The 12,019-nt window shown below is 36.2% G+C and overlaps 1 protein-coding gene across 7 annotated transcripts in view; it reads left to right on the plus strand.

Moving 5' to 3' along the window:
• Positions 1–12,019, plus strand: part of SLC38A9 (solute carrier family 38 member 9) — an 87,206-nt gene that overhangs the window by 19,852 nt on the left and 55,335 nt on the right. For 4 of the 7 annotated variants that reach the window (XM_047759286.1, XM_047759369.1, XM_047759451.1 and 1 more), the window contains exon 2: positions 25–168. In XM_047759286.1, coding sequence (XP_047615242.1) covers positions 56–168 — 113 coding nt within the window. In that variant the 5' untranslated portion in view covers positions 25–55. Of the gene's footprint in view, positions 1–24; positions 169–274; positions 377–12,019 lie in introns of those variants that run through there. The other 3 variants (XM_047759539.1, XM_047759712.1, XM_047759622.1) reach the window with 2 other exon arrangements.

The following is a 12,019-nucleotide window of genomic DNA, read 5'->3' on the forward strand; positions in this document are numbered from 1 at the left end:
TTTCTCTTTTGTGGTTTATTGTAGGACTGACTTCAGTGCTTTGAGTCTGAGAAAAATGGCAAACATGGATAGTGATTCTAGGCATCTTCTCATCTCTGAGGTAGATCATGAAGTAAATCCTGGACCTATGAATATCCAGTTTGATTCATCAGATCTAAGATCCAAAAGGTAAGTGTTTAAGATATTTCACAACTGAGGTTTTAAATGATTAAGATAGAACTAATTATAACCAAACATATATAGATTTAATTATGAAATATCCAATTTCTTACAGGATCTGTATATTTGTATATGGAAGGGAATAAATATGAATACTATTTCCTCATTTATATTTGACTTTTTTGAATAAACTACATCTCTGTCAGAGGTGGTTGGGGTAAGTTTTATGAAATGATATGCATTCATATAATTCATTTAATAATATATATTGATTATCTTATTTGTACAAGACAGTATGTGAGGTACTAGGGATAGAACAGTAAAAGTAATACATAATCTTTGCTTTCATTGAGCAGATAGTCTAAGATAAGATAGTTTCATTCCAGCAGATAGTTTAAGATGAGAGTTTAAAATTTATTTCATTGCATACCTGGAAAACCCCAAAGAATCCACTGAAAAATTATTATAAATTACAAAACAATTTAGTAAAGTGTTTGTTTATGAAATAACCAAAAATAAATTGCATTCTGGTGAGAAAATATAATGGAAAAAAGTTAACTATATGGGAATAGCCTTAAGAAAATACAAATCTGTATGAGAGTAACTTTAAAATACTACTGAAGGACCTAAAATAACATGTAGAGTATGTGTTCAAATCTGAGATATTAATTGTAAGTTGTTCTGTTTTTTGAATATTTTTTTACGAAGCTATAATCCTAACATAAACTACTGCCTGTACCTCTGATGCAACAATCTTTTAGGACTTGGAGTTTTATTTTTGTATTTAATAGAAAAACTTGTGCAATATAAAAATGAAAATATAAACAAAATGTATCAGTGAAGATATTACAAATGTAATTCTTCACATATAGAGTCTCTTTCTTCTGAGTCACTTTCTGACTTGGAGTCACCAAAAGTGGTGTTTTCCTCCCCCTGCAACAAAATTGTCCTAAGTACCATTAAGAGCACGGGTAAGTGTAACATTTCTTTAAAGAATTTTCTTCCTAATCACTGACACTTCGTTTTAATGCTTGCACTTTCCTGATCTTACCAGAAGGTGTCACAGAAAGCTTACTAACAACACTGTGTTCATATTTCTTCTTTAAATGGTCCTTAAGTGGTTTGGTGACTGAAATGACCACAGGTGACAGTTACCTGTCATGCCACCAGAAATAGTTTCATGACTGCCACCTGGCTGACAGTTATTAAAAGATGTTCTAGATTATAAGATGCATCCATATTTTAGAAATGATTAAATGTGTATATTAGAATTAATAACTTATGGCATGATTTTGGTCTCAGTAAGGAAGATTCTAAAATAAATATCATTCTCTTTAAATTTTTATCCGTAAAATTAATGTGATCTGCCCCCCCCCCAAAAAAAAAATGCCAGCAGCCAATTCCACAGTTTACATAGCCCAGCAGTTTCACTTCTTTTTTTTTGTCTTTTTTTGCTATTTCTTGGGCTGCTCCCGCTGCATATGGAGGTTCCCAGGCTAGGGGTCCAATCGGAGCTGCAGCCACCGGCCTACGCCAGAGCCACAGCAACTCGGGATCCAAGCCGCATCTGCGACCTACACCACAGCTCACGGCAACGCCGGATCGTTAACCCACTGAGCAAGGCCAGGGACCGAACCCACAACCTCATGGTTCCTAGTCGGATTTGTTAACCACTGCACCACAACGGGAACTCCAGCAGTTTCACTTATAAGCATTAATTTGCAGTGTCAAATAATATATGTACAAGGTTGTTTAATGCAGTGTTATTTATATAACAGAAGATTGAAAACAACCAAAAGGTCTTTTCTTATAGAATTGGATGAATATGGCACATTGATACAGTGGATTATTTTTCACCTATTAAAAAGAACAAACTGGTTTATTTTATTTTATTTTTTACTTTTTAGGCCTGCACCTGTGGCATATGGACATTTCCAGAGTAGGGGTCAAATCTGAGCCACAACACCAGATCCGAGCTACATGTGCGACCCACAGCACAGCTCACAACAATGCTGGATCCCCAACCCACTGAGCAGGGCCAGGGATCAAACATACATCCTCATGGATACTAGTTCCCACTGAGCCACAGTGGGAACTCCAAGAGGAAACTGGCTTTATTACATGTCAAAATGGAACCAGTCTTCAATTTATTTTATTCAATGAAAAAAGTCAAGTGCAGAGCAGTGTATATAGTATACAACCATTTGGCTAAAAACAACATAGCAAGTTATATATATAATAAAAACATATGTATAAATAACTCTGGGGAAATAAATAGGAAACTTTACATAAGAGTGATTGCCTCAGAAAGAAAGAAACTGAGTGCTTAAGTTGGGAGATATGGCAGATGCTGTTAGGCAACTACCCAACTATTCAAAAACCCCACCTATTCCTTGCCAACAGAATCCTAATTTTGTTAAGAGTCAAGGTAGTTTCCAAGCCAGGAGATGAAGGAGGTTGGTGTAAGCTAGTCTTGATAATCCTGTTTCCATTTTCCAAATACTTATTTTTTAATCTTTTTTGCAGTTAGAGGTGGCGTTGTGGAATTTATCACATGAGAAATTTATCATTGCCATTTAAAGCGTCCATCAAAGAAAATAATGAAATGAATCTTGTAATTTTTTCACTTGTATATTCTAACATCAGTGAATATAAGGACTAATGAATGCTGACTAAATGCTCAGGATTTTCTTGAAACCTCTAAATTCTATGATAAATAATTGACCACTGTGACAATAGAACATAGGTCATTAAAGTGCATTCCACTGCAATAGGTTGGCAGGAGTTCAGACAGTTTTCTGAGAATTTGTTTAACCGTGTAGATTAAATGGAAATATATTTTCTATAATGAAACTTGTCAGAATAAGAGGGAATCAGCTATTTACATTCATTAGATAACTATCTAGGTAAGCATGTTTTAAAAATGTAAATATTTGTAGGGGTTATTAGTATTGAATGCTAACTTGCTTGTGAGATTTCAGAAACTTGATGAGGAAAAGAACATGAATACCTTAAGATATTGTTATTTCCACTAAAATATGGGTTATTTCACTTTGTACATATAAATGAAACTCAAGCATGCTGAGGGAAAAGTGTCTTTGATTAGAAGAGCCAGCTTAGACAACTATTCTAAAGCTTCAATCATTTTGGAGTCGCCATACGACTTCAATGATATCCCATTACCACTTGCGTAGTACTATAATTTAATATTTTTTAATTTACTAACTTTTAAAAATTAGGGTTAATTTAGCCTCATCTTCATATATTTTCAAAATGATGGATTTGAAGTATTGTTTATACTTTTTTCTAATATGCATTGCAGTAAATACCAAGTAGTTAAAATAACATTTATCCCTGTGCTACCTAAAATCATCTTATTTATAACCACACTTTCAAAAACTGTCCTCAGCTATTAGAGTATTAAAAAAAAAAAAATAGGTACTTTTAGATTGCTTGGCTTCAGTTTAGCTTGTGGTTGATTCTTTCTCTTCCACTAGGTAGCAAATCAACAACATGATTCAGTTCAAATCTAAGAATTTTAAGAACTCCTTTAGACTGAAAGATAGTGTGTTGGATCTGCGCATCATTTTGGTGAGGTCTAATTAGGCTTAGATGGAGGAATGAGCTTGTCACTGTAGAGGAAGGATGTTTATAATCATTTGGGTCATGGGGGGAAATTTTGCAAACTATACAGATCCACTTTTCCCTCTACAGGCCTCCCTCTCCCCATCCGACCCCCATTAGTTTTTCATCTGGTTTGGGGTAGAGTGAAGTTGTGGGTGGAGGGACAGAAAGGTTTAAAAATCTCCTATGCAGTATTTGATATATTTGTTTGGCAACCGCTGGTCTTAAGAGATTATTGTCCTGCTTTTCCCAGACTTTCTGGTAACCAAAGACTAGACCCACTATTCAGAATTGCTTCATGCTCTGCTGCTGTTCTGGGATTATGCCCTCTGGGAGTTGACCATCCCAGCCAGTCTGAAACCAAATTGTGAAGTGATTAATTTGGTTTTGAACTTCTCTTTTTCAGTTTTCTCTAACTCCATTTCCTCTTCCATTTTCCTAGAACCTTAGGTTTTCATGCTTCTCTTTGTATGCCCAGTTTTCCTTAGGGAATTTACTCAAAAATTCCCTCTAGATAGTGCTTTGTAAACCATACTTTTTCTGCCTCCCGTTATTTACTAATGCCTATCTCTCCTATTCATTCAAGGCTTTGTTGTCTGTTTAGTGTTATGATGGCAGTTTGATATGTCAAAGACTTATGTGTGTATTACTTTTCCATGGCTATTTGCTTGTGCGGGTGTGTGTGTGTGGCTACAGCGTGAAGCAGCTTGATGTGAGATCTGTTTCCAGACCAGGAGGCTGCAAATAAGAAAGGAGTTTAGGAGTTTTAAAATTTGCAATTCAGGAGACACGGATTCTTCGGTCATCTTGAAAGTGTTCTAAGGAAGAGAAAAAAATCAGGAACTTATAGATACAAAAAGCCACAGGATTGTTAAAAGTTGCCTGAAAGGAATTGTGATTTGTCCTTAAGGAATCACAAGTTATTTTAGGGTAGGAGTCCTACAGGTAGATAGACTGTGACTAGTTCTTTTAGTGTAAGGGTCCGATAAATATCTTAAGTTTCTGACAGATGTTCTGGTTGACTTGTTTATCAGATCAGAAGGTCAGACTCCATCCAGGCTGAGACATTCATAAATAAGTCACACTTCCTTAATGACGTCCCAGCTCCATTTTAGGAGCTCCCTCAGCAATACTAACTCAGTTTTGATTTTCCTTTCACAGGTAATTTTACTATTAACTGTTACAGGTACAAGAGAACTGAAACTCCTTTTAATAAACCGATGGCATTCCTACTATGGTACAGTGGGTTAGGCATCAGACTGCAGCGGCTCAGGTCACTATGGAGGTGTGGGTTTGATCACCAGCCCAGTGCAGTGGGTTAAAGGATCTGGCTTTGCCAAGGGCCATGGCATAGGTCACAGCTGCAGCTTGGATTTGATCCTTGGCCTGGGAACTTTCGTATGCTGCATGTGTGGCCATAAAATTAAAAAAGAAAAAAAGAAACTGACTTAAAATCAAATATTTAAAAATTATGGAGGTACTTGAAATTTAGGGATCTTATTAAAAGCCTAATGGATGACTGTAGTTCGAAGATAGAGAATTGATGTAGGAGTTCGCCTTGTGGCTCAGCAAGTTGGTTAAGGACCCAGCACTGTCTGTGAGAATGCAGATTTGATCCCTGGCCTTGCTCAGTGGGTTAAGGATCTAGCTTGCTAAAAGCTGTGGTGTAGGTTGCAGATTACTCCTTGGATCTGGTGTTGCTGTGACTGGCGTAGGCCTGCAGCTGCAACTCTGATTCAGCCCTTAGCCTGGGAACTTCCGTATGCTACAAGTGTAGCCATTAAAAAAAACTGATGTAAAAACGATGTATTCAGATTATGTATCTTTGGCTGGCTTATTATTTTTTAGTCTTAGTCTGAAATTGTCTCCAGAAGTCTATTACATAATTTTTCTATGATTTCTTGTGTTAGGATTTCTTCTTGCAATCTTTTCTCTACCTTTGTCATAAGGTATGTTTTCAAAGGTCTTTTACATATTAAAAGATAAGTAAACGTCTTAACATTTTAAGTTAGGAAATATGCTTTCTAAAGAATAACATAGGAAGTTATTTTGGTGCTATACTTATAAAAAAGGCCCCACTCATTTGCAACATCCACCAACCAGGAATGGTTAAATAAACTGTATTTTCATGTAATGAAATATTATACAGTTCTGAAAATGAACAGTCTACTGCTGCACACAAGAATATGGATGAATCTCAGAAAGATAATGTCAACAAAAGAAGCTACACAGAAAAATACATATTGTGATTCTTCTTTATGTAAAGTTCAAAAGCGAGTAAAACTGATTTCATGTGAGTGTGCACCTGTGTGTGTGTATGCGAGTCTACACACATTTGAAAATATACTAGACTATTAACTGATTTAACTTCTGTATTACCCCGAATATAAACAATGTACAACTTTTTCTTTTTGGCTATACCCACAGCATACGAAAGGAAGTTCCTGGGCTAGGGATCAAACCTGAGCCACAGCAGTGACAACACCAGATCCTTAATCTGCTAAGCCGCCAGGGAACTACGACGATGTACTGTTTTAATAATGAGAAAATATTATTCAGAAAATACAGCATTCCTTTAATTTAGGATAAAAATAGTGTATCCAAAATGAAAAACACATTTTCTTACAATGTTTGAATCACCTGTGCATCTATGGAATGATACAAATTAACTTTTTTCTCTGCTGAGAGGAAGTTATATTTTGTTTTGCTTTTGTTGTATAAAGAAGGTTCTAGAAAACAAAACCCAGAAACATAAAGAAATACAATTTTATCACATAGAGGCAAGTGTTGTTAAAACATTTTGGTATAATTTCTCTTGTCCTTTTTTGATCTTTTTTATTAGATCACATTATATCCAATGTAATGTGCTGCTTTTTCAATTTAAATTTCTGTTACGTGTTGTTGTTACTTATTCCCTAGTTGTCTGCCTTCCTTCCTTCCTTTCTTCCTATCCTTCTCTGCTTTCTTCCTTTCCTTTTGTTCTTCTGTTCCTTCCTTTTGTCGGTAAATATTCAATAAAGTCCTGTTGGTGCCAGATACTTTGGAAAAGGAGATAGACACTCAGCAGAAAAAAAAAAAAAAAAAAGATGGGGGAAACACTAAGATGAGAGGTTATAAATACTTATTTGTAATATATATGTAATATATGTTATATATACAAACATTTATTTTTTCTTTTTAATTCAGTACCTATTTTTTCTTAGGAAAAAAATATCGATTTAACTCATCCTGAACCAGCATTATCAAGAGCAATCATATTCTCACAAGTAACAGTGCTGTAGGGTTTGGCTAAGTCCAGCCAGGGGTAGAATGAGGTCATTTTTGGTACTGACGGCTGCTAGGTGCTTTGGGAGTTTCTGTGCAGACATTGCTCTGTGTGAGAACATTCAGTAGTCTAGGGCAGGAGTTAACAAACTTTTTTTCTGTAAAGGACCAGATAGTCACTATTTTAGGCTTTGGGGGCATATGCACTCGATTTTGTCATTGTTGGGTGAAAGCAGCCACTAGACAATACATAATTGCATGGGTCACTTATGAAACAGACCATGGGCCAGGTTTGTCCTCTCTGGCCATAGCTACCAACTTCTAGTCTCCAGGGAGAGACTCTGGACTCAGGAATAAACAACCGTAGGGACTGGTACTTCCTACTGCTGTGGCCCCTAGGGTACGTCTTCCTTGCTTCTGGAGAAGTTAAAAAAAGCAAGGGTCACTCACCTTAAATTCACCCCACCCTCACAGTTGCTTCTATTAAAAATGTTCCCATCAAAATTGTTCTAATTAAAATAGCCTTTTGGGCAACAAAACAATCTCCAGCCTCTCCCTGAACCTCGTGCACTTAAAGCAAACGTGGAGTTCTTTGGCAAGATCATCTAGGGATTTTTTTTTTTAATTTTTTATTGATGTATAATTGATTTACAATGTTGTGACATCCAAGGATTTTTAACTGCCATAAAATAGCGACTGAGGCTAAGAATGATAAATAAGGGGAAACTACCAGGTTTCAAGGAATAGTAGAAAGATTTACAATAGAAGTTATCCTTAATAATCACTGAAATGCCTCCAAAAGTTTTATTATAAGCATTTTCCATATTAAGAATTATTTCTTAATCATTTTAAATAAATATATATCATTTAAATGTGCCATAATTTAATAATGTTTTTTAAGCTGCTTACAATTTTTTTTTTCTTTTTATGGATGCACCTGCGGCATATGGAAGTTCCCAGGCTCAGGGTCAAATCAGAGGTACAGCTGCCATCCTATGCCACAGCCACAGCAATGCTGGATCCGAGCTGCGTCTGACTTCCGCCACAGCTCATGACAACACTGGGTTCTTAAGCCACTGAGCAAGGCCAGGGATTGAACCTGCATCCTCATGAATACCAGTCAGGTTTGTTTCCACTGAGCCACAATGGAAACTCCCCAATATTAATTATTTTAAATGATCCTTTTTTTACTTTTTTAAAATTACAGTCGATTCACAATGTTGTGACAATTTCTGCTGTACAGCAAAGTAACCCAGTCATACATATATGTATATATATATATCCTTTTTCTCATATCTTCCCCCATTGGGTCCTATCCCAAGAGATTAGACACAGTTAAATGATCCTATGGTTAGCAGATTTCTACATACCACATTTATACCATTTTTTTGATTCCTTCTAATAGTCTCAAAAGGATAATTATTAGAATAAAAGTATGTAAAACACAATTATGGCTCTTGATATATATAGCCACATTGTTTTCTAGAAAGATTATTCCACTTTACACTTCCACCAGCAATGTATGAAAGTTACTGTTTCAAAATCCCCTTTCTAGCACTATTTATTTTCTTTTTTTTCTAAAATATCTCTTACATTTCATTTATAAAACTTTCCTATATGTAAAAGTTAGCTGATAAGAGCTAGTTGGCAGCAGGTTTCATGTTGGACTCCTGTCTTTATCAGTTTATTATTCTGAGACTGGTCTGCACACTAACATGCCATACAACCACAATAGTTTCTCTTCAGACTACTACAGTATTTTCCATCTGGGGTGAGAATACAACCTTCTCCACCTGAAAGGCCAGTTTGTGTAGGTAGACCTTTGTCAGTAGTGTCTTTCTGGTGGCAAAGCAGTAGTTCTCTTAGCTCATTTACCTTTCCTGAGAACCACAATAAAGGCTTCTAAGGCTTGATAAGTAGTATTCCTTTCTCTTTTTTTCTTTTTATATATATTTTTTATTTTTTATTGGAGTATAGTTGATTTACAAGGTTGTGTTAGTTTCAGGTGTATAGCAAAGTGATTCAGTTATCCATACACATATATCCATTCTTTTTCAGAATCTTTGCGCATATAGGTTATTACAGAATATTGAATAGAGTTCCCTGTGCTATAAATAGGTTCTTGTTGATTATCTTTTTCATATATGGTAGTGTGTATATGAAAATCCCAAACTCATAATTTATCCCTTCCCCCCACACTTTTCAAAGTTTTTGAGTCTGTGAGTCTGTTTCTATTTTGTAAATAAGTTCATTTATATTATTATTTTTAGATTCAACATATAAGTAATATCATATGATATTTGTCTTTGTATGACTTGCTTCACTTAATGTGATAATCTCTACACCCATCCATGTTGCTGCAAATGGCATTATTTCATTCTTTTTATGGCTGAGTAATATTCCATTGCATACATATATAACATCTTCTTTATCAATTACTTTGTCAGTGGACATTTTAGGTTTCTTCCATGTCTTGGCTATGGTAAATAGTGCTACAGTGAACTTTGGGATGCATATGTCTTTTTTCAAATTATGGTTTACTCCAGATATATGCCTAGGAGTGGTATTGCTGGATCATATGGTAGTTCTGTTTTTAGTTTTTTAAGGAACCTCTATGCTAGTCTCCATAGTGATTGTACCAGTTTACATTCTCAGTAGGTGTAGGAGAGTTCCCTTTTCTCTACACCCTCTCCAGAAATTGCTCTCCAGAATTTGTTGTTTGTAGACTTTTTTTTTTTTTTTTTGTCTTTTTGAGATTTCTTGGGCCGCTCCCGCGGCATATGGAGGTTCCCAGGCTAGGGGTCGAATCGGAGCTGTAGCCACCGGCCTACACCAGAGCCACAGCAACGCGGGATCCGAGACACATCTGCCACCTACACCACAGCTCACGGCAACACCGGATCGTTAACCCACTGAGCAAGGGCAGGGACCGAACCCGCAACCTCATGGTTCCTAGTCGGATTCGTTAACCACTGCACCACGACAGGAACTCCTGTTTGTAGACTTTTTGATGGTGGCCTTCCTGACAGGTGTAAGGTGATATGTCATTGTAGTTTTATCTTGCAATTCTCTAACAATTAATGATGTTAAGCATCTTTTCATGTGCCTGTTGGCCATCTGTATGTCTTCTTTGGAGAAATGTCTATTTAGATTGAACATTTTTTGATTGTTTGGTTGTTTGTTTTTTTATATGGAGCTACAAGAGCTGTTTGTATAATCACTTATTGGTTGCTTCATTTGCAAATATTTTCTCCCATTCTGTTGGTTGTCTTTTAGTTTTGTTTATGGTTTCCTTTGCTCTACAACAGCTTTTAAAGTTTAACTAGGTCCCATTTGTTTATTTTTGTTTTTATTTTCAATGCTCTAGGAAATGGATTCAAAAAAGATATTGTTGTGATTTATGATAAAGAATATTCTGCCTATGTTTTAAGAGTTTTTTGGTATCCGGTCTTACATTTAGGTCTTTAATCCTTTTTGAGTTTATTTTTGTGTATGTTTTTTTATTTTTTTTTAGGGCTTCACCTGCAGCATGTGGAAGTTCCCAGGCTAGCAGTTGAATTGGAGCTATATCCGCCAGCCTACACCACAGCAGTACCCAGATCCAAGCTACGTTTACCACCTACACCACAGCTCATGGCAATGCCATATCCTTAACCCACTGAGCGAGGCCAGGGCTCAAACCTGTGTCCTCATGGATACTAGTCAGGTTTGTTACCGCTGAGCTACAATGGAACTCCAAGGTTCTAATTTCATTCTTTTACATGTAGCTGTCCCAGTTTTCCTAGCACTATTTTTCCATTGTATCTTCTTGCCTCCTTTGTCATACATTGATTGACCATAAATGTGTGGGCTTATTTCTTTGCCTTCTATCTTGTTTGGTTGCTCAGTATTTGTTTTTGTACTAATACCACACCGTTTTGATGACTAGCTTTGTAGTATAGTCTGAAGTTAGGGAGCCTGATTCCTTCACCTCCATTTTTATTTCTCAGAATTGCTTTAGGAGTTCACTTTGTGGCTCAGTGGTTAATGAATCTGACTAGGAACCATGAGGTTGCAGGTTCGATCTGTGGCCTTGCTCAATGGGTTAAGGATCCAGCATTGCCGTGAGCTGTGGTGTAGGTAGCAGACATGGCTCGGATCTGGCATTGCTGTGGCTGTGGTGTAGGCCAGCAGTACAGCTCCGCTTGGACCCCTAGCCTGGGAACCTCCATGTACCATGGGAGTGGCCCTAGAAAAGACAAAAAGACAAAAAAAAAAAAAAAAGAATTGCTTTGGCTATTTAGGGAAATTTATATTTCCATACAAATTAAAAATTTTTTTTTCTAGTTCTGTGAAGAATGCCATTGGTTATTTGACAGGGATTGCATTGAACCTGTAGATTGCCTTGGATAGTACAGTCATTTTGACAATATTGACTTTTCTGATCCAAGAACATGGTATACCTTTCTGTGTGTTTATATAATCTTTGATTTCTTTCATCACCATCTTATAGTTTTCAGAGTATAGGTCTTTGTCTGTTTAGGGAGATTTATTCCTAGGTATTTTATTCTTTTTGATGTGGTAGTAAATGGGATTGTTTCCTTAGTTTCTTTTTCTGATCTTCCATTGTTAGTATATAGAAATGCAAGAGATTTCTGTATATTAGTTTTGTAACCTGCAACTTTACTGAATTCATTGATGAGATCCAGTAGTTTTCTTGTAGCATCTTGAGGATTTTCTATGTATAGTATCATTCATCTGCAAAGAATGACAGTTTTACTTCTTCTTTATCAATTTGTATTCATTTTATTTCTTTTTCTTTGATTGCTGTGGCTAGGACTTCCAAAACTATATTGAATAGAAGTGGCAAGAGTGGGACATCCTAGTCTTGTTCCTGATCTTAGAGGAAATTCTATCAGCTGTTCACTGTTGGTATGGTGTTAACTGTAGGTGGATTTGTCATATATAACCTTCATTATTTTGAGGTAGGTCC

Source organism: Phacochoerus africanus, chromosome 1, assembly GCF_016906955.1.
Source record: "Phacochoerus africanus isolate WHEZ1 chromosome 1, ROS_Pafr_v1, whole genome shotgun sequence".
In the NCBI taxonomy this organism is placed as follows: domain Eukaryota; kingdom Metazoa; phylum Chordata; class Mammalia; order Artiodactyla; family Suidae; genus Phacochoerus; species Phacochoerus africanus.